The sequence below is a fragment of the Salminus brasiliensis genome, chromosome 13 (assembly GCF_030463535.1).
Source record: "Salminus brasiliensis chromosome 13, fSalBra1.hap2, whole genome shotgun sequence".
Taxonomy (NCBI): Eukaryota; Metazoa; Chordata; class Actinopteri; order Characiformes; family Bryconidae; genus Salminus; species Salminus brasiliensis.
The window spans coordinates 38,303,851-38,328,632 of record NC_132890.1 but is presented as its reverse complement, the minus strand read 5'-3'; the positions used below and the strand labels follow the sequence as shown (position 1 = coordinate 38,328,632).

At 44.0% G+C, this 24,782-nt stretch overlaps 2 protein-coding genes across 4 annotated transcripts; both read right to left on the bottom strand.

The window, feature by feature from the left end:
- Nucleotides 1-50: 50 nt before the first annotated feature.
- Nucleotides 51-12,544, bottom strand: glb1l2 (galactosidase beta 1 like 2). Of its 3 annotated transcripts, none has more exons than XM_072694889.1 (19): nt 12,467-12,544; nt 11,026-11,239; nt 10,872-10,940; nt 9,612-9,707; nt 8,205-8,313; nt 8,024-8,116; nt 6,819-6,900; nt 6,499-6,563; nt 6,028-6,112; nt 5,713-5,850; nt 5,047-5,127; nt 4,827-4,933; nt 3,633-3,779; nt 3,398-3,469; nt 2,380-2,458; nt 2,129-2,216; nt 1,121-1,232; nt 601-717; nt 51-493 (listed from the first exon to the last, which is right to left on the bottom strand). In XM_072694889.1, the coding sequence occupies exons 2-19, from the start codon at nt 11,187-11,189 to the stop codon at nt 383-385; spliced, it is 1,815 nt and encodes a 604-aa protein (XP_072550990.1). In that variant the 5' UTR covers nt 11,190-11,239; nt 12,467-12,544; the 3' UTR covers nt 51-382. The 3 variants fall into 3 exon arrangements, with proteins under 3 accessions (XP_072550990.1, XP_072550991.1, XP_072550992.1); XM_072694890.1 differs by having other exon boundaries at nt 11,026-11,225; nt 12,467-12,526; XM_072694891.1 differs by lacking the exons at nt 10,872-10,940; nt 12,467-12,544 and having other exon boundaries at nt 11,000-11,096.
- A 4,096-nt stretch (nt 12,545-16,640) lies between these two features.
- Nucleotides 16,641-18,205, bottom strand: b3gnt2l (UDP-GlcNAc:betaGal beta-1,3-N-acetylglucosaminyltransferase 2, like). Its single transcript, XM_072695621.1, has one exon. The coding sequence runs from the start codon at nt 18,203-18,205 to the stop codon at nt 16,907-16,909; it is 1,299 nt and encodes a 432-aa protein (XP_072551722.1). The 3' UTR covers nt 16,641-16,906.
- Nucleotides 18,206-24,782: the final 6,577 nt, after the last annotated feature.

The window sequence follows — 24,782 nt, the reverse complement described above, 5'->3', positions numbered from 1 at the left end:
GGCGCAGAGTTTTACAGATTTACACAATAAACCTGATATACAGGGTTTATTTATTTATTTATTTATTTTGTAGCATTCAGTATAACCCAAAACATTTGTGAGATGTTAGTTATGCATGTCACACTCACACACACACACACATACACACACACACACACACACACACTCATCGCTGAGGTCAGTGGCTGTTGAGTTAAGACACTAATGCAACGCAGTGGGTAGTTTGTGTGGATTGTGTGGGTTGCATGAGGATTTTTAACCTGTACACGAATCACAGACTCTCCTCAAACAGCAGCTAACAGTCTGGAACAGCAGAACTCCACCCCTGCAGACGCCCGTCTGGATTCTAAGATGATTTGTAGAGTCAAAATAATTCGGCGTTTTAGAGGAGAGTGCAGAAGGGTTGTCTGGAGACATCGGTTATCTTGCCGTGTTGTGGGTTCTCCTCAAACTGGATTTGGCTCCCCGCTCTGTGCTCCTCAAAAACAATCACCTACACGAATGAACAGACTTCAGAAGGACTTCAGAAATATGCATTTCATAACAGTCATGCTCTGTGAAGAATATAAATACATAAGAAATAGAGTCATTTCTCTTCACCTGGTTATCTCCACTCTTCAACCATGGACCAGGGAGGTAGAGGGTATTCTGAGGACCTACAGACCAGTGGCGTCCGAGATTTTCCCCATTCACAATGACGACCCCTTTCAGCCACCCCTGGTAAAACACACGACAGGCAGTTTTTAATGTCCTGCTTCGGTCAAGCTCTGAAAGGGTAATATTTAGGACACTGGTCGTCAGCACTGGGTCAGAGAACGGCAGTTTGGTGATTTTACCAAGTTTAGTGGACCAAGCAGTGCTGGACACCAGCCCTTCAGGACCAGACATCATGACCTGTGTGTGATCTCAGCCTGTGGAACGGCTGGAAAACATGACTGGAAAACCTCACAAGTCTCAGAAGCACACACACACGGCCCCTAATAGTGTCTTTATTCACACGTGTCCCCCTATAAACAAACCCCAAAATATAAATGACCGGCCCACAGGCTTAAAGTCACTCCTCCTGAAGGGTTTCAAAGCTAAAACACAAAGAGGACTTGGATGTGACCTTTGAACTCACCGGCAGTGTGATAAAGGTATCTCTGGGCTGACCTTCCACCATCAAACTACCTCTGAAGAATGCAGGGTAGAGGGGGGGCTGACCTGTAGACCTCCATCTCAGCGACTGCAGCCTATCAGACAGAAATGACCCGTTCTTCATAAAGGAGAGGGGTTTACTGTCTGTGTAACCAGACTGGTGAACACCAGAGTACTTCACACAGCTGAGGCACACTGATGTAAATCTGAAGTACATATACACACACCAATCAGCCAGAACATTAGCACCACTGCCAGCTGAAGTGAAGAACACTGCTGATCTTCATCTACAGTGTCTCCTGTCTGTCAGGGGGTGGATCTGTTAGTCAGTGAGTGAACAATCAGGTCTTGAAGGTGATGAAGGTGATGAAGCAGCACAAGGGGTACTAGACAGGTGGTATTAATGTTATAGCTGATATATATACACACACACATACACACACACACACACACACACACACACATATATATATATATATAATTGCATTATGCAGTGTTGGGTTGTATCTTTGCCAGCATGTAACATTTTGTTATTAATGTATATAGTAATATAGTAATGCAATACTGTAATTCTGGCATTTGCAAAAGTTTGGACCCCCTACTAAGTTCAACTTAGAACACCTGGGTGAATCACTGAGAGAGACTGACCAATAAACACAAAGACACTCTGGGTAATTTACAAACTGGGTAAATCACAGACTGGGTAAATCATGAGCTGTAAATCACAGACTGGGTAAATCATGGGCTGTAAATCACAGACTGGGTCAAATATTTTACAAACTTTACAAGTGGTTGAAGCACAGATATTTGTGGTAAATACAAAACATTTTTTCCATGAGATCAGGGCTAATGTGCAAACCATGGGCACCCAAATGGACACACATGTTCTTAAAAATAAAACATAAATTGGAAATATATTGGGAAAGGAGATATAGGAAATATGAAAGGAGAGCTTCATTTCCCTGTAAAAATCATACTCAGCCCAACCAACCTGTTGATAAAGCTGGGGGCCAAGTCCAGAGAGAACATGGTGAACTTCTTCAGTGGGGTATGGTTGAGAGTGATATCTCCAACTAGACCTGTGTGAACACATTTATCAATAAATAACGATTTTAACGATTTTACTGAATTATTGATATGGTTTTGATTGTTTTTGTTTTGCTTGTGTTCATAACTGTGCTGCATGAAAATGAACTCATGGATGGAACTGGAATGACATTAGACAAGGTTACTTCACTACACCTTTCCGCTGGTTATCCAGAGCAGGACCGTAGTTAACTCTCCCACAGTTCTCCACGAGCAGACCCAGGGTTCTCTCCCTCTGAGCACAGATAGGAAGTAATGCTCGGGGTAATGAAGAGAGCTCTTTGTGCAAAATACTGATGAGACTGAAGGTCAACATCTCTTAATTTACATTTGCATAAGATTGTGTTTCTACATTTGGAACTGTAAGATATGTACTTTATTATACTTTATTCATCTTTATTATGTAATAATTCTACATGTAATAAATGACTGTGGATTATCCCCCACTAATTCATCTAGGGCCTGGCAGGTTGAATCACAGATTACCATCAAAATCCACACAACAATTCTATTCAATCATTAAACCATGCAAGGATTGTATTTGTAGTCATATTTAAGTAAGTAACCCCAGTCTCTATATCTCACATGCACATATCTGTATTTGTATATTTTTGGAGTTTTTGTACTTATTGTTTATTGTCCTGCATTATTGTATGCCCTGCACCTATGCCCTTTTACTGCACCAGAGACTCAGCCTAGCAGTGTTCGGTTGTACTGTACAACCCTGTATTAGTATAATGACAATTAAGCTGAACTGAATTCAGTAGAATAGCTGATCAAACATAAAGCACGTGTTTTAAATCCTAATGCAGTTAGTCTGCAGAAGGACTGTAGAATATCTTGAGAATAACTTTGAATATCATGTAAGTGCTATATATACTAAATCTATCATCACTTAATATGGGGACATTACATTTCTGCTTCTCTGCACCATGATACCTAATGCTTTGCAAAAAATGGCTTCCTGTACAAAGATTAAGTTTAATTATTATTCTTGTTAGGGCCGACTAATCCCGAACAGCTAGGAGAAAATAAAAAAATGCACAGAAAGCAAAAGTCTGGGTCTCAGGAGGTTAACATTTGTGTATTCTATTTATTCTATTATGTTAATTTTTATGTTCATCTTATTTTTTAAAGATTATATTGCCAGAAACATTTATCCTAAGTTGCTTACCTCACTATGGGGCACTACAAGTTCCTGCATCCTGTAGTCCAAAACACCAATGAAGTGTTTGTCAACAAACACCTGCAAATCAGACGCCATTACACCAACATCAAACAGACAGATTTCCTCAGTTCATCATTTCTTCCTTTTTTTTCTTTCAAAATCTGAATGTCATGTAAGTGCTGAGACTGACTGACATAATGCATACCTCATGAGGCTATAACCTGTAGTAATGTATACTTACTAGAGCTCTGTCCCGAACATGGTTTCTGGAATTCAGGGCTCCACCGCTGTAAATGGTGGTCTCATAAAGGGTATACCCGTATGACTGACCACTGTTATGGTTGACTGGTAAGTTCTCCATGTTCACTGGGTCATCTGACCTGAATGGCTGAAAAACAAACGCACACACTACTGTATAATATTATTATCCTCCAGGCCACATTACCTACTGGTTATTACAAAACTCAGCATTTCTGACCAGTGTAGTCCTGTTCAGAAACACATTCTGCCACATGAGGCTTTTATGGCCGCTGCCACTCGCCATATCCAGTCTCCTAGTATGCATATTCATATTAAATCAAGTCAAATCTAATTTATTTGTGTAGCTTTTTACGACTGTTGTCATCACAAAGCAGCTTTACACCATCAGTTATTAGTAAAAGACAGAAAAAAAGAAATAACATAAGAAGACATGAAAAATCGGAGACCCCCAGTGAGCAGCCAACGGCCACAGTGATGAGGAGAACCTCCCTCAGAGCTGGAGGAAGAAACCCTTTGAGGAACCAAGACTCACAAGGGGGACCCAACCTGTCCTCCTCTGATCAGAACTATTTATTAATTATTGATAAAAGTTACCAAACCATCTACTGTTGAACTGCTGTGATATATACATAATTATAATATAATAATATAACATAATATATTGAACAAGTTTTGACTGATGGATGATGGATGCTTTGGAGGGTTTGCCTCGGTTACTTTGGCTGGGTGGTAGAACTGGGTGGTAGAACTGGGTGGTAGAACTGGGTGGTAGAACTCTAAGAAGAGAGTGTTAGCAGGTATGACATGAAGTCAGTGAGAGATGTGAGATCCTGCAGCCTGATCCAAAGCTACAGGTGAAAGCATGGATTTATATTTACAGAATATTTAATTCAGTTTAATTCAAATGGATTTCTGTAGACTTTTCACAACCAGTGTTGTCACAAAGCCACTTTACAAAGATCCAGGTCCGAGTCTCTTTTGAAGCTAGTGATGAGGAAAAACTCCCTCAGGTCGAGAGGAAGAAACCTCGAGAGGAACCAAGACTCAAAAGAGGAACCCATCCCCAGGTCGACACCAGATCATAACAATAAAAATCAAAACAGGAATAAAAACAATAAAACAAAACTAAATTAAGAAATAAAAATATATAAAATGATATTTTATCCTTACTAACCTTTTCTGCACATTGAAGACTTTCCCACAAGGAAATGTGCTGAGAAAGGACAACTGGTTCATACACCTGCTTGTTCTGGACTGCAGGAAGGCGTGGCAACTCTTCATCTGAGGAGAGAGATTCATAACCCTTTATAAACATTTATAACCATTTATGAGCCTTTATAATGCTCAGTGGTCACCTATGCAGCTTAGAAGGAGAATTCTGTGCAGCAGCTTACTTTGAAGGCCCCTCAACAGGTCCCTCAGGAGATGGTATTTGATGGTGTAGTCCCCGCTTTCAGATAACGGAGCATCATAATCTAAAAAACACAAAAACTCTCTAATTAGTTTGAATAATTTTCAACCTTTTACCCCAGTCCTGACGGCCTCCGCAGTGAGAGAGACTGACTGTTGTACCGTACTGTCCACCCTGTGCTGTGACGCACCCTGGTCATGGAGAATCATCTGAACCCATGTTTCAGTAAAAACGAAAACTTTCAAAGGAATGTTTAAACGGCCTTTAAATGAATTTAAATCTGAATGTTTATCTAGAAACAGAAAGTGCAGAATATTCAATCAATATTCAATCATTCCTTTTCATTTTTATTTAAAGTTTCAATGCTCAAAACATTTCTGTTGTTTATTTGTTTTTGTTATTATTTTAGTTTCAAGGGCGTCTCAAACGGATTGCTCAGATTGTTATTTCTGTGTGTGAAGTCCAGTCCTGGGATCTGGGGATGTTCTCCACACCCCTACTTTCCACATAGCTGTGTTGGCCTGTAGGCCTGCGCCCGTCACTGCCCTGTTAGTCTGGAGATCTTCCAGCCACTTACACAGACCTTTAACCCCTGCGCTACACAGTCTAAGGAGCGGAGAGTTCACTGAGAAGTAAGAATCCTCCATACCATAGCTGTTGATCTGTGGTTTGTAAGAGGTGAGGTCAGTGGCACCGTTCATGAAGCCGAAGCTGGTTCCTCCATGGAACATGTACAGATTGATGGAGACACCATGCTCGAGAAGTTCCTTTAGCACTGCAATCATGTCTGAAGCAGAAGAACTGTTAAAGTGTGTTTTCCTTTACCACATTTACAAAAACACTTAGTCAATTATTTCCACAATAATTACCTAATAATTATAAGAATGCAATCATAATTAAGCCACTGTCTGTTGTCTATCTATCTATTTATCTATTTCTGTGTTTTACTGCATTAGTATCTTACCTTGAGCACAGAACACATGATGAGGCTCCCCCCAGACATCAAACCAGCCACACCAGTACTCCATCACCAGCAATGGCTTCTGGGGCTGTAGCATAAATGGTTACTTACAGACTGGGCAGGAAAATATCTGTTAAACTGCGTCACTGTTGCAGGCCCTGTTTTCAATTCATTTAATAGAGATTCATTCATATAGTTAATGCTATAGTTAAAGTTATACACAGCAAACATGCTGATGACTTACTCTCTGTCAGAAATATGGAGGATATCAGTGGTTTGGCCACACAAAAAACACTAACTCACAACCTAAACACCCAGCTTCTAATAATAACACCTGAATTATTATTCTGTAACGTAGAGTTAGATGTTTCGTTTACACAAAGCTTCCCTGCCAGCACAAATACTCCATTAGTTAGGACACTACTTTCACACGGCAGACATTCAGGCTACAAACAGAGAAATCAGCTGCTGCACCTGCAAATCAGCCAAGTGCTGCACGGCTCCATATGACAGTTTCTGAAGGTTGATGGTTTGTAGAACTGTGAAAAGAACAGATGAGGAGAGTGAGTCTGAGTGTAAGTCTGAGTGTTAGTCTGAGTGAGTCTGAGTGTTAGTCTGAGTGTTAGTCTGAGAGAGTCTGGGTGTTAGTCTGAGTGAGTCTGAGTGTGAGTCTGAGTGAGTCTGAGTGTTAGTCTGAGTGTAAGTCTGAGTGTTAGTCTGAGTGTGAGTCTGGACTAATGGCAGGACTGTGATCGTGGAAGACAGGAAGGATTGCCTGTGCTGTTGTTGTTTACCTCCCTTCACACCTCCACAGTTCAAGCCCTCTCGATTATCACACGTCAGCAGAAGTTCTGTGATTCCTCTGGACTCTAGAGCCTGGAGAAAGACAATGTAGAGCAGCCCACTGTGTGCAGGTCACCAGCAGACAGAGCTGTAAGAGGTCATAACTGACCGCTTCCTGACCTGATCTGTTAATGCATACGCTGCCTCTCCTTCTCTAATGTACAATTAAACAAGAGAATCTTTACCAGACAGAAAGCTGAGTTTAGCCTGGAATACAGTCGTGTGCACAGCCTGTAAAATGTTCTAGGGATAGCTACGTTTCCTCTCAGTAAAATGTGGACTTCCCCCTGATTTGGATCACTGTCTGACTGCAGGACCTTACTGTGCTCCTCAGCTGGGTGGGGGATGAACAGACTGTCTACTTGAAGACGTCTCTGATACAGATCAGAGTTTATGGTTCTTCCAGTGATAGCAAATTCATCAGATCCCGAAACTGTGATGTAAGGGAACTAGGGGTCGGGTCTGAAACTCTGCAGACGGACAGATGGTCAGAATGGTGAGATGTTGTCTTATTTAAAGGGTAAATAATGACCTCCAGTGAAGGTTCCAGTGAAGTGAACTGTTTTCTTCAGCACTGATCGATTAAACCTCCTATAAATTTGTGCACTGAGGTTCTGCTGCAGCCGTCGGCCGTGTGCTTCCTGTACTGCTCCTGTAATTCTCGTTAAGTAACAGAGCAGCATTCAGACTGGTCAGGGTTCAGCCAGTAGCATCTCTGGGCCTTTTGAACGAGGTCCTGAGGCCAGAAAAACATCCCCACACTGTCCCACGGACATGTCTGAATGTAGGAATGATGTTCCTGCAGTGCAGTGCAGTGTGACGCAGTGTGAAGCGTTTTCAGCTCTTCTGACCACACACACACACACACACACACACACACACACTAGTACGCAAACACACACAGTGGCATTGAGCACACATAGATCAGAGAGGGTGAAGGGTCTTGCTCAAGGGCCCAGCAGTGGCAGCTTGCCAAGCCCAGGTATCGAACCCACAACCCTGTTATTAACAGCCCAGTGCTGTAACTGCTACAAATACTTTTTAATAGTGGCAAATACGTCTATACTAGACCAACGTCTGTCAGTGTGCACTCCAACACAACGATTCATCAGATCCTGTGCAAAATTACAAACAACAAATACAAGCTCCGCCCAACCTCTTTGATGAAGGTCAGGTAATGCTCATCTTTTGCATATGAGCCGTACTCGTTCTCCACTTGCACTGCAATGATAGGGCCACCTCTTTTAAACTGCAGAGAAGAGGAGAGGGAAAAACACTCAGCAACAGAACATCACAATACTGAGAGAATATTAAGGGGCTGATGAAGAAGCTGTTACCTGAAGAGGTGCAACTCTTGCTATGAGATGATCAAAGTAGGAGTTTACTGCCGCTGTGAACCCGGAGTAGGTTGTCCTCAGTTTCATATTTTTGTCCCTTAGCAGCCAACTGTAGAGACAGACTGCCTGCTGTGAGTGTATGAGCTGTTCACATTCTGTAGGTGATCCCAACAGACCAACCTACTGCAGACCAACCTACTGCAGACCAACTTACTGCAGACCAACCTACTGCAGACCAACTTACTGCAGACCAACCTACTGCAGACCAATCTACTACAGACCAACCTACTCCAGACCAACCTACTGCAGACCAAACTACTGCAGACCAACCCACTGCAGACTAACCTACTACAGACCAAACTACTGCAGACCAACCTACTGCAGACCAACCTACTGCAGACTAACCTACTACAGACCAAACTACTGCAGACCAACCTACTGCAGACCAACCTACTGCAGACCAAACTACTGCAGACCAACCTACTGCAGACCAAACTACTGCAGACCAATCTACTACAGACCAACCTACTGCAGACCAACCTACTCCAGACCAACCTACTACAGACCAAACTACTGCAGACCAACCTACTGCAGACCAACCTACTGCAGACCAATCTACTACAGACCAACCTACTGCAGACCAAACTACTGCAGACCAATCTACTACAGACCAACCTACTGCAGACCAACCTACTGCAGACCAACCTACTGCAGACCAATCTACTACAGACCAACCTACTGCAGACCAAACTACTGCAGACCAAACTACTGCAGACCAACCTACTGCAGACCAAACTACTGCAGACCAACCTACTGCAGACCAACCTACTACAGACCAACCTACTGCAGCTGGCTAATTATACTAACGCACCCACTGCACTCAGCCTCAACTGTTCCTCTACTCCTTCACTGTGTCTTCTGAAAAGACAGTAGAGCCTGCTTCTGTTGGATTAACTGTCTCTACTGTCCAGAGAAGAAGACTTTCTACTGGATTATGGAGCAGGAGCATTGCCTTGAGGATTTGATTGCATTCAGTGAGAAGAGCGTTAGCAAGGTCAGGATGTTGTTTTATGATCACCATCACACCTCATCATTCCAACTCCTCAACTCATCCCAAAAGTACTGGATGGAGCTCCTCCACCATCATTCCAGAGAACACAGTTCTTCCACTGCTCCACAGCTCCTCAATGCTGGGGGGCTTTATACCCCTCTAGCCCACGCCTGGCTTTACACAGCATGGTGCTAATAGGGTCATGATGTTGATCTGCTCCAGAGAGTCCTATTCTGTGTCAGCAATGAGTGCAGATTAAAGTAGTTAAATGCATTCATTAAAAGGGGTGTCCACAAACATTTGGACATATACTGTCACTTTAATCTGGCAGCCTGTTAGAGAGTAAATGTGCCAACCTGGGGAGACCTCCTAAGTCCCATTCAGCACATATGTACGGTCCTGGACGAAGAATCACCCAGAGGTCTAAATCTGCTGCGAGACGAATGTACGCCCTGTAAACAGATGAATAGAGTTAGAACAATACAGCGTAGAGGAATCAAGGTCTTCAGGATTTTTTAGGAATTCTGTGAGATGTCTTTTAAATGTCTGGTTTCCCAAAATCTCTTTATAGTTACACAGTGTTCGGCATCAGTGGTGGAGCTCTTATACATCAGTGGGCCCAACCAGCGCTGTGTACTCAAGAAAACCGTGCACTTTCACACCGTGAAGGAAAACTGAGGGTGGTCTGGTTGGGTGAAGGGACTTTTGAGTTTTTGATGGTTAGTTTCTGTGTATATTGTTGTTTAAAGAGTTTGAGATAAAAAAAAAGTCTGAGGAGCTGAGTTTAATATCAGACAGATGAATCTAAAAGAGCGGTAGTGAAAGCAGTCAGGGTCAAACCCAAATATAGCCGTGATAACGGGAGACTGCACAAACAATAAATGTCACCAAAAAGCTTCAGGGTCATCAACCACTTATCATATGAACCAAGACTATAGCCATGAACTAAACATACCATTCAACTGAACCTACACCTTCATCTTATTAGTCTTATAACTTTAATGTTGAAGATGAAGAATGATTTTCCTCTTCCAGTAAAGTTTCCATGTTGGAGAGGCAGAGTTGCTGCAGCAGTGTATATAACGCTCTGCTCCGCTCATCGCCACAGAAGAACCACTTTCAGTCCTGTACAGAACTGCTCTGAGTGTGAATCACCTTCAGACTGGTACAGAACCTTTACTGGAATCGTTAATGCTGGCTGGCTGGTTTGGTGTTACACTGACGTCTTTAAAGCTTTATACGGTTCTTCATACTTCATACATACGGTTCCAGCGTGCAGTACAAGCGCTGTCCTGACTCTACATTATCATTCTCTTTTCCTGGAAGTCAGAGACGTTTCCCGCTACCAAGACTTTGCTGAGGTGGATTGTCGGTATGGTGCTGGAGTACAGTGTTACAGTAATAAGCCCCCGTCAACTACAGACAGGAGCACTGACGGATCCTAACACTGCACCACTCATCAGTTAGAGAGCTGAACATTTTCATTTATGATTTATGATCAGTATATTGGGGAGACCCTGACTAATGTCCCTCCCGATATACAGTATACTGTGACCACGGCCTTGACATGGCCTTGACCTCACTGATTCTCACACATGCTGAGAGACAGTACTTACTCCAGATCCAGCTGTTCACAGAAGTGATACACTCCCTTCTCGGGCTCGTGCAGATTCCACGGCACATACCTGACAGAGAGCGCCAGTCAGATCAGTTGTAACGGATCTTTAACGATGGTTTAACGCACCTTTATGTTCTGAGCTGAAGTCTTACGTAGTGAGGGTGTTTAGGCCACAGGCCTTCAGTTTCAGCAGCCTATCTCTCCAGTATGCTCTCGGAACCCGGAAGTAATGGATGGAGCCTCCGAGAATCCGAAATGGTGTCCCACCCAGGGTAAAGTGGGTAGAGTTGGCTCTCAAGCCCTCTCTGTGGGTCATCCTCCTCCCTGACAGATGTCGTTTCCTATAACCAGGCTACACAAACCTCACTGTGAGATTTACAAATACAGCACATTGTCATACAGGATGCCATCAAATACCAGTTACAGTTACCTAATGAACAGGATCACCTCCTGTTCATTAGGGTTCATTAGTTAAACTCTGCTTTTGTAGCGCAGTCTTCAGCCAGACTCCAGAGTTACACAGATCAGCCAAAACATTATAACTGTTACATGAACGACTTTTCTTTACAGTGGCTTCAGTCAAAAGCTGGGATGATCCTATTAGACAGTGAGTGAACAGTCAGGTGTTGAAGGTGATGAAGCAGGCAGGAAAAACGCACATCTGAGACAAGAACCAAACTGTGATGTTCTAGACGATGACTGGGTCAGAACATCTCCAGAACATCAGCAAGCAGGTCTTGAGGGGTGTTCCTGGTATGCAGTGGTCAAAACCTACCAAACGTGCTCCAAGGTGAACGAGCAGTGGACACCCAAGGCTGGTTGATGCTCATGATGAGTGAAGGCTAGGCCATGTTCTCCTCTACAGCAGCAGAAATGACTGAAAAATGGAAAACCTAATGCTGGCTGTCTGGTTTGGTGTCACGCTTTAACTGGTCAGAGCTGTTGTGGTGGCGGGAGGGGGGGCTACACAATATCAGGCAGGTTGTTTTAATGTTATGGCTGATCGGTGTAAATTGTAGCCAAACAAAGCACTTTGATGTGAGAGTGCAGGTGGACCCAGATGCGCAGATGTAGAGTACTGACTTTATCTCCATCAGTAACTGTAATGTTCAATACAGTAAGGAGAAACAAGGTATTCGCAGGACATTGGTGTTTAAAAGTCTGAGCATCCTCCTCCTCAGGGATGCGGTTCGCTCTCTGTGTGCGTCAGTAACGGGGTTCACATAGCACATTTCTGAGAAGTCGATTACAGAAGAAAACTACTGTAATGTGCTAAACAACATAACAGAGGACCTGAACCTTTATTCACTCCTGGTACAACACCTTTGACAGCCCTGCATAATCTTTACATGACTGTAACTCCAATACTTCACAGACAGCTGGTGAGTTTAAGCTGAGCTGTGCTGTTCATGTGGACGCCCTGATAAAGCCTATTCTCAGTCCAGCGCTGGCCCACAGTGGGTTCATTAGTCATTACTATTGCAGCCTTACCTCCAAACACATCATCACGTGATGACATCATGCTAACTCAACTCCATACAGCTGAGACAGCTCAAAACACATGTTCAGAAAGTCAAGCTAGTATCTGCTTACCTGGAATGTGTGGATCAATAAGCCGAGACGTGCAGGCGTTCAGCCGTGTCAGCTGTCAGGCTACGGCTGCAGTACCAGTTGGACCTCAGTGAAATCAATGAGGCGAGGTCCAGAAGGCATCAATACAAAGAAGACAAGGGCGCTATTGTCGGACACTAACAGAACTATACTGTTGAGGCTTGAATGCAGAGGCGAGCTGAAAGGGAGTGAGGGGTCAGTTGTTTGTGTAACTTTGCAGTAAATGAAGTTATTTCTCATCACTATTTTTAATTCAGGAAGGAACGTCCTTAAAGCCTCTAGCTGCTGAAATCACTCCACAGGTTAGAGCATATTGGAGGGGTTCGTTCCTGTAGAGCCCAGGTCTTCAGATCTGGACCTTAGTCCAGTTTCCAGTCCTGGATTTGGTCCTCGCTGCAAGTTAAGGGGACAGTTAATGTAATTGATTGGCCACGTAGAGTCACAACTAGCAAAGATTACAAGTCCAGGACTGAAGACTGGATTCAAGGTTTTGAAGACCTCTGCTGTAATGGTTTTCTTCCCCCATTTTTGCATACATAATCACCCCCTCTTAATAATAATAATAATACCAGTAATAATAATTATAATAGTCTGTTGTACAGGGTCATTTGTATTACATATTAGATGAAATTCAGATGAGTACCACAGGATACCTGCAGAGCTCTTATGGAGTCCATGTCTAGAATGGTCAGATCTGTTGTGGCGGCACAAAGAGGATCTACTCAATATTAGACAGGTGGTATTAATGTTATGGCTGATTGTTGGATGTTTATAAAGCAGTATAGTCTAGAACATTGACATAAAATATTGACCAAGGATTAACCTTGAATAAGCCTGTCGAGTCAATCCAAGTCAAGTCAAATTTATTTGTGTACCTTTTTATAACTGTTGTCGTCACAAAGCAGCTTTACACCATCAGTAATTAGTAAAAGACAGAAAGAAAAGAAATAACATAAGAAGACGGTGGCAGTGGTAGGAGGGTGAGCCGCTGGTCTGGTATGGGTGGTGGTGGGTGGGGGGCCTGCTGGTCAGACTGGTACGTGGCAGCTGGTCTGACGCTGATTGACCTCAGTGGGCAATCTTCCAGCAGGTCGGGCTGGGTGGCCATTTACTCTGAAGATCCTAAGGATTCGATTTGACCATTTCAACATTAAATAGGTAAATATAACAATGAATTCTGGATCATTTTAACATCATAATAATTTTAAAATCAGAGAGCTCATTAGGTGTGAGCCCTTTGTCGTAGTATTTGTGTGTGCATCTCTCTCTCTCCCTGGCTCTGCCTCCACAGGTAGTCCTGTCACTAGCCCTTATCAGGTGGAATCCAGCTACCTAATGAGGGTCCTTGCTGGAGTAAAATTGGGGAGGGAGCAAATCCTTAGGCCAAAGCTACGATGGCTGCCTGAGGGAGGGAAGTGTTATCACTGCCTGTCATGTGGGTTTCATTGTGGCTGTTTTTAATCTTTTATGTCAGGCAGTGATCGATCAAATCAACATGTGATGAAGTTGTTCACTAGTGTGTGTGTGTGTTCTGTGTGTGTGTGTGTGTGTGGGTTCACTGCAAATTCCGTCTGTGTCTAACACTAATGGTGAATATGGTCATTGTCTTTGAAGTGATTTAGGGGACGGTTAGAGCTTTGGGCTGTTGATGACAGGGTTGTGGGTTCGATACCCGGGCTCGGCAAGCTGCCACTGTTGGGCCCTTAAGCAAGACCTTCCACCCTCTCTTCTCCCCGGGCGCTGGAGTTGACTGCCCACTGCTCAGGGTGTGTGTTCACTACCACAGATGGGTAAAATGCGGCACATTTCGCTGCACAGTGACAAATACCTGCACCTTTTTAAACCTTTTAAAAGATTTGATCTTGTGAAACATTCGATTCGTTGCACTACAGTGGCACCTGGTGGCCAATCAGTGCTCAAAACAGCCACCTCTGTCTCATAGACAACTGAAACAAGTGTGTTTAATGAGTAACATGAAACATCCCCCTCGTCAGATAGTGAGTGACAGATATGAAAAAAAATATTAAAAACATGAATTATTTATTAATTGATTAATTAATATGAATTAATTATTAGTTACTTCTACTATCACTGTTCACAGACATAGTTGTTAGTGCATGTTAATATAAACATGTCATGCCTGTCCCTGTTGTCATGTCTGCCTGTGTTTTGTGTTGCCATGTGCTCCCAAGCATGGCTCTGATTGTGTCTTGTCTGCCCTAGCCACACCTGTCCATTAGTGCTTCCACCAGTGTCTCCTCTTTGGCCACGCCCCTTGTTAGTCCCAGGGGTTCCTCGTGGTTTCCTTGTTAGCGTCTGTATAAGTACCCCTTTGTTTTAGTCGTCCTTTGTCTGGTCTTGTGCGTGCGTGCTGCGTTCATGTCCACATCAGTTCACGGTTTGTAGATTGGGCCTGTTTATGGGTTGGTTATTTTGGTGTTGATTTGGTAAGCTTTGCTTGTTTGGTTTCTGTTTTTTTGTCTTGTATTAAAACCTTATCCTGCGAGTACGTCCGCCTCTGTCTCCTGACAAACCGTGACAAACATTTTTTGAGACCATTGATGTATTTCCTCTATTACTTCTTTTTTTTTTTTTTTTGATCTTGCATAAACATGTGACGATCAACAGTGATCAGAAATTTTCCAAGCATTCGAAGCATTCTAGGTAATTACAGACTTCATTAAAAAGGGTAGAACCTAAATGCGGGAAACATCAGAACAACAGCGTGACATTGTGAAACCATCATCCAATCATTTTCATACAGACTTCAGGCAATGTGAATGCGGAAACACTTTCGAGGTTGATGTCACTAAATCTACCTGAAAACTCCTTACTGGGTTTTAACGGAGTTTAGCACTGTCCTGGTGAGGGATGGGCTTTTTCATAGGTATTTTAGCAGCAGCTGCTCACGTTGTGTTTTAAGAGGTTTGATTAATTTTGCCAGCAGGGGTTTCAAACAGGTCATGCCCCATTTACACCTGGCATTACCATGCGTCCTGAGTGATCCGATCATGGGAACATAATGAAATGTGCCCCATGATAAATGGTGTTGGAGTTGGAGTTGGAGTTAAGGGTGAAGGAGTTTGTCTTGTGGTTGTCCTTGCCGTGGCCCTCTGTTATTGTGTCTGTCTGGCCCCTTTTGACATTAACCATATTGTCTGAAGCCCAAATGCTTCACATCCCTGTGGCCTGTCAGTATTGCTACAGCTTTACTTTCTTCCTCCTGGAGCAGGTAGACTACAGGCCTACTCACCACCTGAGGAATTCTAGGTTCTGGCCAGGTTCGCTTTGTTCATTTCTTTCTTTTTTGTTGGGTTTCTTTTGTGCCGTCCGGAGCATAACAGATGTAGTATGTGTTTTAGAGTAGAGATTAAAGTGGATTTATGACATTTGTAATACAATGTATTCCAGTTTGAAACAAAACAAAAGCTGTATTGTTAACTATCCAACATTCTTAAGAAACTGGTCTGAGAATATTGTTTTCTTCCTTCCTAAATAAATAGAAATTCCGTTTACAGCAAACTGCTCAAACTGGCAGAGGAACGACCGGTTTAGGCAGCTTACTGTAAACGACATTTCAGGTTTTAGGAACACAGGCTCAGAATAAAGTAGGTGTGGCCCTGTTCTGGAAGATCAAGAAGACCAAGCACCTTACTAAAACACTACATCCCAACGTCTAAGTAATCATTTAAGCACAGCATTTAAACAAAAGTTCTGCATCTGTTCCACCGAAAAAATTACTGTGGTAAGAAGCAAATGACCTGGACTCATTCAGCTCAGATATTACATACTTCGAGTGACCCAGCAGCTGATTAAAAGTGTTTATTTAAGTTGAACACACCTAGTTTAGTCACTACCACACAAGTGGAGTCATGAAGGAACTAAATATTGGGAGGAGGAACTGAAGCCTGAAGCCCATTCTCCCAAACTGAACATCCTTTGAACTCCATCTCTACCTTGTTCTAACAGGTCTTCACAACCCTCCACCACCACCACCCCATCACCTCCCTCTTAACCCTGTCATTTATCACTCCTGCCTCCACTTATCAGAGCGGAGGGTCCGCAGAGGCCACCTGAACTCAGAGTCCTCAGAGTCCTCAGAGTCCCCCCTCTCTCTTACAGTCTCCTCCCATATTGTCATAAGCTGATGGCACAGTCCAAACTAGCAAAACCACGTTTTACAGTTAACTTATTTTTTTATTTTTCTATTATTTTTCATTTTTCTATTTTTATGGTTATTGTTGGGAGCATTGCTAGTGCTGGGAGGACAGGTGTGTTAATACAAATTAAAAAATAAAATAAAAAAAAAACGATGAGTCAGGCAGTAGTTCAGCTAAAATCAGTCTTCTGTAGTCTCAAATACAGACAAAATATAGACAAATACAGACTGTCTGAGCTCCAAGATCAGCTCATCTCTCTTTGCTAGCATGTCAGGAAGGGGCTGCGTATGCTCCTCCACAGTCTTATAGTCTGCTTTGGGGTCCGCTTATGCACCAGGAGCAAGTTCTTATGAGCACAAGCATCCTCCCTATCCTGCTCACGGATGTCAAAAGTCTGGAACCCATGATGCTTCTCCGGGGTAATCCCCAGGGCTTTGAAACACATCCCTGTATAGACGTCGTCAATGGAGAAGAAGGGAATGTATTGGGAGATGATGTAGAGAGGCTTAAGAAGATTTCCAGAGAACAGAAACCCACCACCACCCGCGTACAGCGGGTAAGCACCTTCAAAGAACGTCTGGGGGACGTAGTACTTGCTTTTGGTGTCTCGCAACGGGGTGGCTTCTGAGATGATCTGACCAGTGTACAATTCTGAAGCTTTCTCCGGCTTTAGGGACTGCAGATAATGGAGTATCGCTGGTGTGTTTGCAAACACATCATCATCACCTTTAAAAATGAAGGACACAAGGGGACAACGATGAAGAGCCCATTTTAAAAACACATGCTCTTTGAGGGTGAGGTTGTAAAATGAGTCTTGAAAGTCCCAAAGAAGCAGGTCTCCATACGTCCGGGCCTCAAATTCGATCAGACTGTCCACAGACGCATCATCTGCGGATGTGCTGCCCAAAAGAAAGACCGTTCTCACCAGCAGCCCTCTCTTGTACCGGCCCTCTTTTCCCCAGGTGTCTCGAACAGCCTGCCGCCTCTCGAAGTGACTTGGGGTAGATTTGACCGCAAAAAGAAGAAACACCTCACCTTTGCCATCGCCTGGGTCACACTTGCTAGGCTGGTCGATTAGAATCTGCGAGTCGTGACAGTCCATGCATTTGACGAAGTCCTGGTAGATATCAGGGTACGCTCTAAAGTCTTGTATGTTTATGCGAAGTGACTCGATGCTTTCAGGCTGACAGCGAGAGCCGTTCGGTGGTTGCCGTTCAGTCAGGTCTGTGGCTTCCAGTTTACTGAGCAAGGAGTGGAGTTTCCTGTTCCAGAAAGCGCCGTTTTTTGGAATGAACTTTATGAAGCTCTCAGACACCGTGACTGGCTTCCCTGCTGCATAACTGGAGCGTGGAGCACTTTTCTGAGGTTTTGCAGGCTGTTCAGTGCTCTTGTTTTCTGTGGCAGCAATGGTGGGGGGCCTTGTAAATAGGTCAGCAGTGGTAAGAGAGGGCATTTCTGCTAGTCTCTGTTTGTGGTCCCTTTGATTTAGAAGTGAATACAGCATTCCAATGAAGAGGCTGCTGATAACCCCCATAACTAAGAGAAGCCTTTTATTTCTCATCTTGGTGAGCGCTGTTTATACTTATTTAAATCGAGTGTCCGCTCGGCTGTTTTCAATGCAAATCAGAATGGAAAGGATGGATTTCTATAAAGTAGTTCCCATTCTTTAATTCAACGATTAGAAAACGTTGATCCAATAAGAGGCTCAGCAATGCCAGTTCTGCTCTCAGTGTGGATTCAGCATGCATGTTCTCACTGAACACGTCCAGCTATCTACAGGACCCTCATCCTGTGGGTAAAAGAATGCAGCAGTCATTGTGGTGAAGCAAGCAGAACAGAAATATGTAAAACAGCACTGCACGCATCTGCGTTCCCAACCTGTTGCTCTTTCTGCGTGTGGACTGTAGCTTATGTTATATTTAAAAAACAGACTATCACTGTTAGTGTTAGCGTGTCGCCAGCACGATGAAACTCAGGTGAATATGCCACTGCCGTATTTTCCTGTAAGTGTCCTCAGGTCTCCAGTGACTAATTACTTGTTAGGAATGAGGTTCAACTGATACCTCTGGGAATAATTCCATGGAGAACACGACTGGGAGCTTAGTGATTGGTGTACACATACACTATGTGGACAAAAGTATTGGGACACCTGCTCATGATCCTGCTTTTGTTGGAGTAACTGTCTCTACTGTTCAGAGAAGAAGACTTTCTACTAGATGTTGGAGGAGCATTGCTGTGAGGATTTGATTGCATTCAGCAACAATAGCAATAGTGAGGTCAGGATGTTGTATGATGAATATCACCACCCCACCTCATCATCCTCAACTCATCCCAAAAGTACTGGATGGAGCTCCTCCACCATCATTCCAGAGAACACAGTTCTTCCACTGCTCCACAGCTCCTCAATGCTGGGGGGCTTTATACCCCTCTAGTAAGCTAGTAGCTACTACTTCTATTAGCTCACACAGGAAGTAGTCTCGAGATACTATCATCATGTGGCACAGAGTGAACCCAGGGGCTTTATTCTGAACCACCAAACGTAGAGCTCACAGTATAATTCCATTTACAGCTCCAAACAGGAAAAGCTTCAGATGTCAGTTTAGCATATTTCAGTGCAAAAGACTTTCAACTCTACACAATGAAACATACGGCACACCTGTCTGAGTAAAACCTGAGCAGATTACTGTTCTTCCCACGCCAGTGTGAACACCTACACCTCTTTCTACTGTTAACCAGTCAGACAACAGAGAACCAAACTTTGTAGATCTCACTTAATCTCACTATAATCTCATCTAGGGCTGCAACGGTGTGAGAGCTTCACGGTATGCTAAACCTCTCAGGAAATGGGATGGTTCTGCAGTGTGGCAGTACACAGTATTTCACAATTCTTCCTCTTGTTGTTCTTGTTCTTCTTCTTCTTTTTAATAATTATGGTACAGTTAAAACTTGAAACTATTTATTAATGGAAGTATATGTAAAATATATCTCTTTTGAAAATAAATGAATAAGAAAGTAGGAAACTGGTGGGATTGTCTGTTTCCAATATTGCTATTAAGCAAATGTTCATTTTCATTACATACTGTACATATCTAAAACCATTATACTGCTGCAACCCTAGTCCCATCTACACTCCCACTGCAGTGTGCAACCCAGATGGAGCCCATGTTTAACCTCCCCTGGTACAATCACTGACCCGGGTGGGCATCCATAGGTGGGGCAAACATGAAACCAGTGGACAGAACCTTCAGGTTCCCGGTCGGTTCTTTTCAGTATCACCGGCTCTCTGACCTGTTGGCCAGTTTTGAGAGGCAGCTGTTTTTGTTTGCCAGGCAAAATTATTCAGACATCACTTATTATTTATTATTTATCCACAAACAACTAAAATGACTCATTTACAAATTACAAACAATACACACACACACATACACACACACACACACACACACACACACTTCCCTTTCTCTACACAAAACTGGGCTATATGAGATATGAGTGTTTGAGATTAAGCTGAATGCAGGCTAATCATTGGTGGTCTGGGTGTGGAGGGTAATGAATGGAAAACTAAACCAGCAACCAAACAGCACCAACAGCAACTTACCGTGAAGGTGGAGGCAACAGGTGTGGGTAATGTCCTCCCCTGAGAGTTCCTCTTCCTCTACACCAGAAACTCTCTTCCTTCTTCAAAGAGACCAGTCCATCTTTTTAGGATTATTATCGAATAGATACGCACCTGACAACCACGTCAGCGCTAAACTCCGCCCACAGCCCGCGCCTCCACCTCCACCCGGCGCGTGAACTCCACTGACTGTGAGAGCAAACAGGTGCCGCGTCTTATGGGGCTGGATGGTGTGAAATTTACATACTGCTTCGTGATTGGCTGGTTTGCGGGCACCACATTAAAATTCAGAGGAACGTGCCAAATAGGAAACAATAAAAATAAACAGAATACAAATAAAATATCGTTTATTATTATTAATAATTAATTATGTAATAAATAATTACTAAAGACACTAAATGAATGAAATGAGAAATTAACCTGCAGAAACACAAACTACACACTCAACCAAAATAATGAAGCATTAGGTACTGATTTATTGGAAACTGGAACTGAAGGGTCGCAGTGTGGTCAGTTCTAGCTTCGGCCAAAAGCCCTGGTGCTGGTTTTTACATTTATGCAAACTAAAGCTGACGCACGGACTCCATACCTGCTGCTCTGCTGATCTGGAGCTCCTGATTATCACCTGCAGGCCTTCCTACCTCCCACATGAGCTTACTTGCACTGTTGCTGCTGCACTTTATGCAGTGTAAGTTTATGCTAATGCTAATGTGGCTATGGCTCTAACTCCTTAATTAAGCGGGTGGATGACACCGCAGTGACAGGCCTGATCAGAGGTGACGAGGAGACGGCCTACAGGGACGAGGTGCAGCACCTGGCTGCGTGGTGCGATGACAATAACCTGGCAGTGGTGCTCAGTGGTTAGAGCGCCGGGATATCGATAACAGGGTTGTGGGTTCGATTCCCGGGCTCTGCAAGCTGCCCCTGTTGGGCCCTTGAGCAAGGCCCTTTACCCTCTCTGCTCCCCGGGCGCTGGAGTTGGCTGCCCACCGCTCTGGGTGTGTGTGTGTACTCACTGCCCCTAGTTCACTAGTGTGTGTGTTCACTACCACAGATGGGTTAAATGTGGAGGACAAATACATCCTAATAGATAGATCCTCATGGACTTTAGGAAAACAAGGAACCAGACCCACACTCCAGTCCAAAAGCACTGGTACGATGTGTGTCCGGCATGTCGGAGGATCTCACCTGGTCACTGAACTCCTCCAATAGTGTCTTTCCTTCTTACGGAGCCTTAAGAAAGCTCACGTGTCCCAGTATACTGTGTACCGCTGCCCCCCTGCCTGACCATACATCACTCCCATACATCGCTCCAGCAGGCCCACCTGGGTCAGTGATGGGAGCAGGAGGGGTTAAACATGGGCCCCATCTGGGTTGTACACTGCATATGTGGCGTAGATAGGACCCATGTGAAATGAGGGTGGGCTGTAATGATGTGGCCCATTTGGGAAGGCCAACTGGTCCCAGTAATAACACATATACAAAAAACTCACTCAGAGCCCGTGTCCACCTGGAACCCACCTGGAACCCACCTAGCCCACGTTCCACACATGAGTGTGTTGGCTGGGGATTTTTAAAGAAATCGGAATGGTTCAGCATACGAGCATTTTACCACACTAATATTACATTACAGATATTATTACATCACAACAATGAAGATCATGTGTTTGATCTCACATTAGAATGTCATTAGCATTAAACAAACCCATTTACGCGTATGCGTGTGCTGACGCTTGTATACGTACACAAAGACACCTGAACCTGCAGGAGAACGGTCCTAACTATCTATTTATAGTCCATTCAAATTATTACACAGGAATGATTTAACCTAGAAGTGTTGACCTATCCTCCAGCTCAGAGGAACAGGAACAGTCACACTCTAGAGCAGGTGAAGTGCAGATACTTTGTTTCCTTACTGAAGTAGAAATGCTGGTTATCTAAACTTTACTTCAGTCATTATTTTTCATCCTTACATTCATCCATACATCAAAAAAGCCTCGTTACTATTTCATTCCGGCTCGTCATCATAAAAACCCCTGTACAGATAAATCTCTCCATCCGGAAAGTGAGAGTCTGATCCTGATTGGATGAGAAGTATAAACAGACACCATTCTGACTCCCTATTGGTTTATAAGAGATCCATCACACCTGCACACGTCCCGTCACTCTCCAGCGAGCTCACAGCAGACGTCTGTAGTCTAGTATGAAGACTGTGTCCGTGGCAGAGACTCAAGAGACCTGCAGTGAAACATCCCGACTGAGCCCCACATTTACATTCCAATAAAGCTTATTGATCACACGCCTCTGAAGTGAGGGAGTACAGGCGGGTGCCTGAAGCTGTGGCTAATAAACAGCACAGCCAGTTGGAAATCCGTCTCCACCTTTCTTTTCTAACTGAAGAGTGATTCTACCCCTTACATCAAAGCCAGCACTTACATTATTATGACTGATGGATTTATCTGTGTTCGTCACATGTTAGCCAGGGCTACACGTGTCTGGCATTTATGAGCTTATTACATCACACCTCCTATAAAAAAACAAACAAACAACATTTAATTTATTTTATTTTGGTTTTATTAAGGTGTTACTGCTGGTGGTCCTGTAGCTGAAGGAGGTCCTGAGGTCATTGGTGTTACTGCTGGTGGTCCTGTAACTGAAGAACATCCTGAGGTCAGTGGTGTTACAGCTGGTGGTCCTGTAGCTGAAGGACGTCCTGAGGTCAGAAGGGCTCAGGTTGCTTGCCTGTCAAACAGAACAGTCCACAATTATTAATAACTAATATCAGATCATTTATCACAGACTATTGAACTTATTTGGTCTTTGAACTTCACAAAGATCTTAAGTTCTCATCAAGACAGAAGCAGAAGTTCTTACCTCATTCTGATTTCTGCTATTATTATAATTTTATTATTATGGTTGTTATTGTTATTGTTAAGCAAACCTTGTGGCCGTGCTCCTCCTCCCTCCTGATGCTCATCTCCTTCAGCTTGTTGGTGATCCAATGGACATCACCCCTCTTCTCTTTGTTGGGTTTGGACTGTTCCCCAGTTTCTCCTTTGTCCCTCCACCCTAATCTCTCCATCCTTCAGTCTTTCACTCATGGTGTCTGTCTGCTCCTCTCTCTCCTTCTCCTCCTCCTCTCTCTCTCTCCACTCTTTTCCTTTCTCTCTTATTCTAGTTCTTTCTGTTCTTCTTCCTCTTTCACCTCCATCACCTCCACCTCTTTCTTCCTCTATCTTTCTATTTTTTCTCTCTCCGCTTTTCTCTTCTCTCTCTTTCTCCAGGTTTCTTACTCTCTTCCTCCACCTTTCTCTTTTCTCTTTCTCACTCTCTTCCTCCATCTTTCTCTTCTCACTCTCTTTCACAGCCTTTCTGTTCCTCCATCTTTCTCTTCTCTCTCTTTCACAGCCTTTCTGTTCCTCCATCTTTCTCTTCTCACTCTCTTCCTCCACCTTTCTCCTTTCTATCTTCCTCCACCTTTCTCTTCTATCTCTTTCTCCACCTTTCTGTTCCTCCATCTTTCTCTTCTCTCTCTTTCTCCACCTTTCTGTTCCTCCATCTTTCTCTTCTCACTCTCTTCCTCCACCTTTCTCCTTTCTCTCTTCCTCCACCTTTCTCTTCTATCTCTTTCTCCACCTTTCTGTTCCTCCATCTTTCTCTTCTCACTCTCTTCCTCCACCTTTCTCGTTTCTCTCTTTCTCCACCTTTCTCACTCTCTTTCTCCACCTTTCTCTTTTCTCTATTTCTCCACCTTTCTCTTCCTCCATCTTTCTCTTTTCTCTCTTCCTCCACCTTTCTCTTCCTCCCTCGTTTCTCCTCCCTCTGAGCTTTCTCTTCTGCTCTCTTTGCAGCCCTTTTCTCCGTCCAGTTCCTCCATCTGTTCTCCAGGGCTTCCCACCTGATGCTCTTCTCAATGGACCTCTGGTACTTCTCCTTCAGCTTGTTGCTGATCCAGTGGACAACACCCTTCTTCCTGCGTTCCCCGGTTCCTTCGCTGGGGTCGGCCTCGTCCCTGGTCTGGGAGGGTGTTGCAGCGTCAATCTGGCTGTGGGAGGTCTGCTCCTCTGCTTCACTGAGACCCTGTTCTTCTGATGGTGGCTCAGTGAAGGCCTCAGTGGTGGGATCAGAGGAGGGGTCAGGCTGAGGCTCCTCTGGGAGAGGGTGAAGGGGCTGGACTGAGATGACCACTGGCTCTTTGTTTGGGGAAGTGAGCCAGCTAGGTCTTGGGGGTTCCTCTGGCTCTGGAGACTCAGTCTGCTCCTCATGGCTGCTTGATGAGGCCTTCAGGTTCCCCCTCTTTCCTCCGAAGCCCCAGTGCCGATCTTCATTCTGGGATCGTAAGATGATCCCACCTGGAGCGAACATCCTCTTATTCAGCTGCTTCTTCCTCTGCTTTTCCTTCTCCATGTGGTTCTTCCTCGCCTCCCTGATCTTCTCCACCTCCACCTCTTTCTCTTCCTCCACCTTTCTCTCCACCTCTCTCTCAACCATTCTCTCTTTTTCTGGCTCTTTCTTTTCTTCC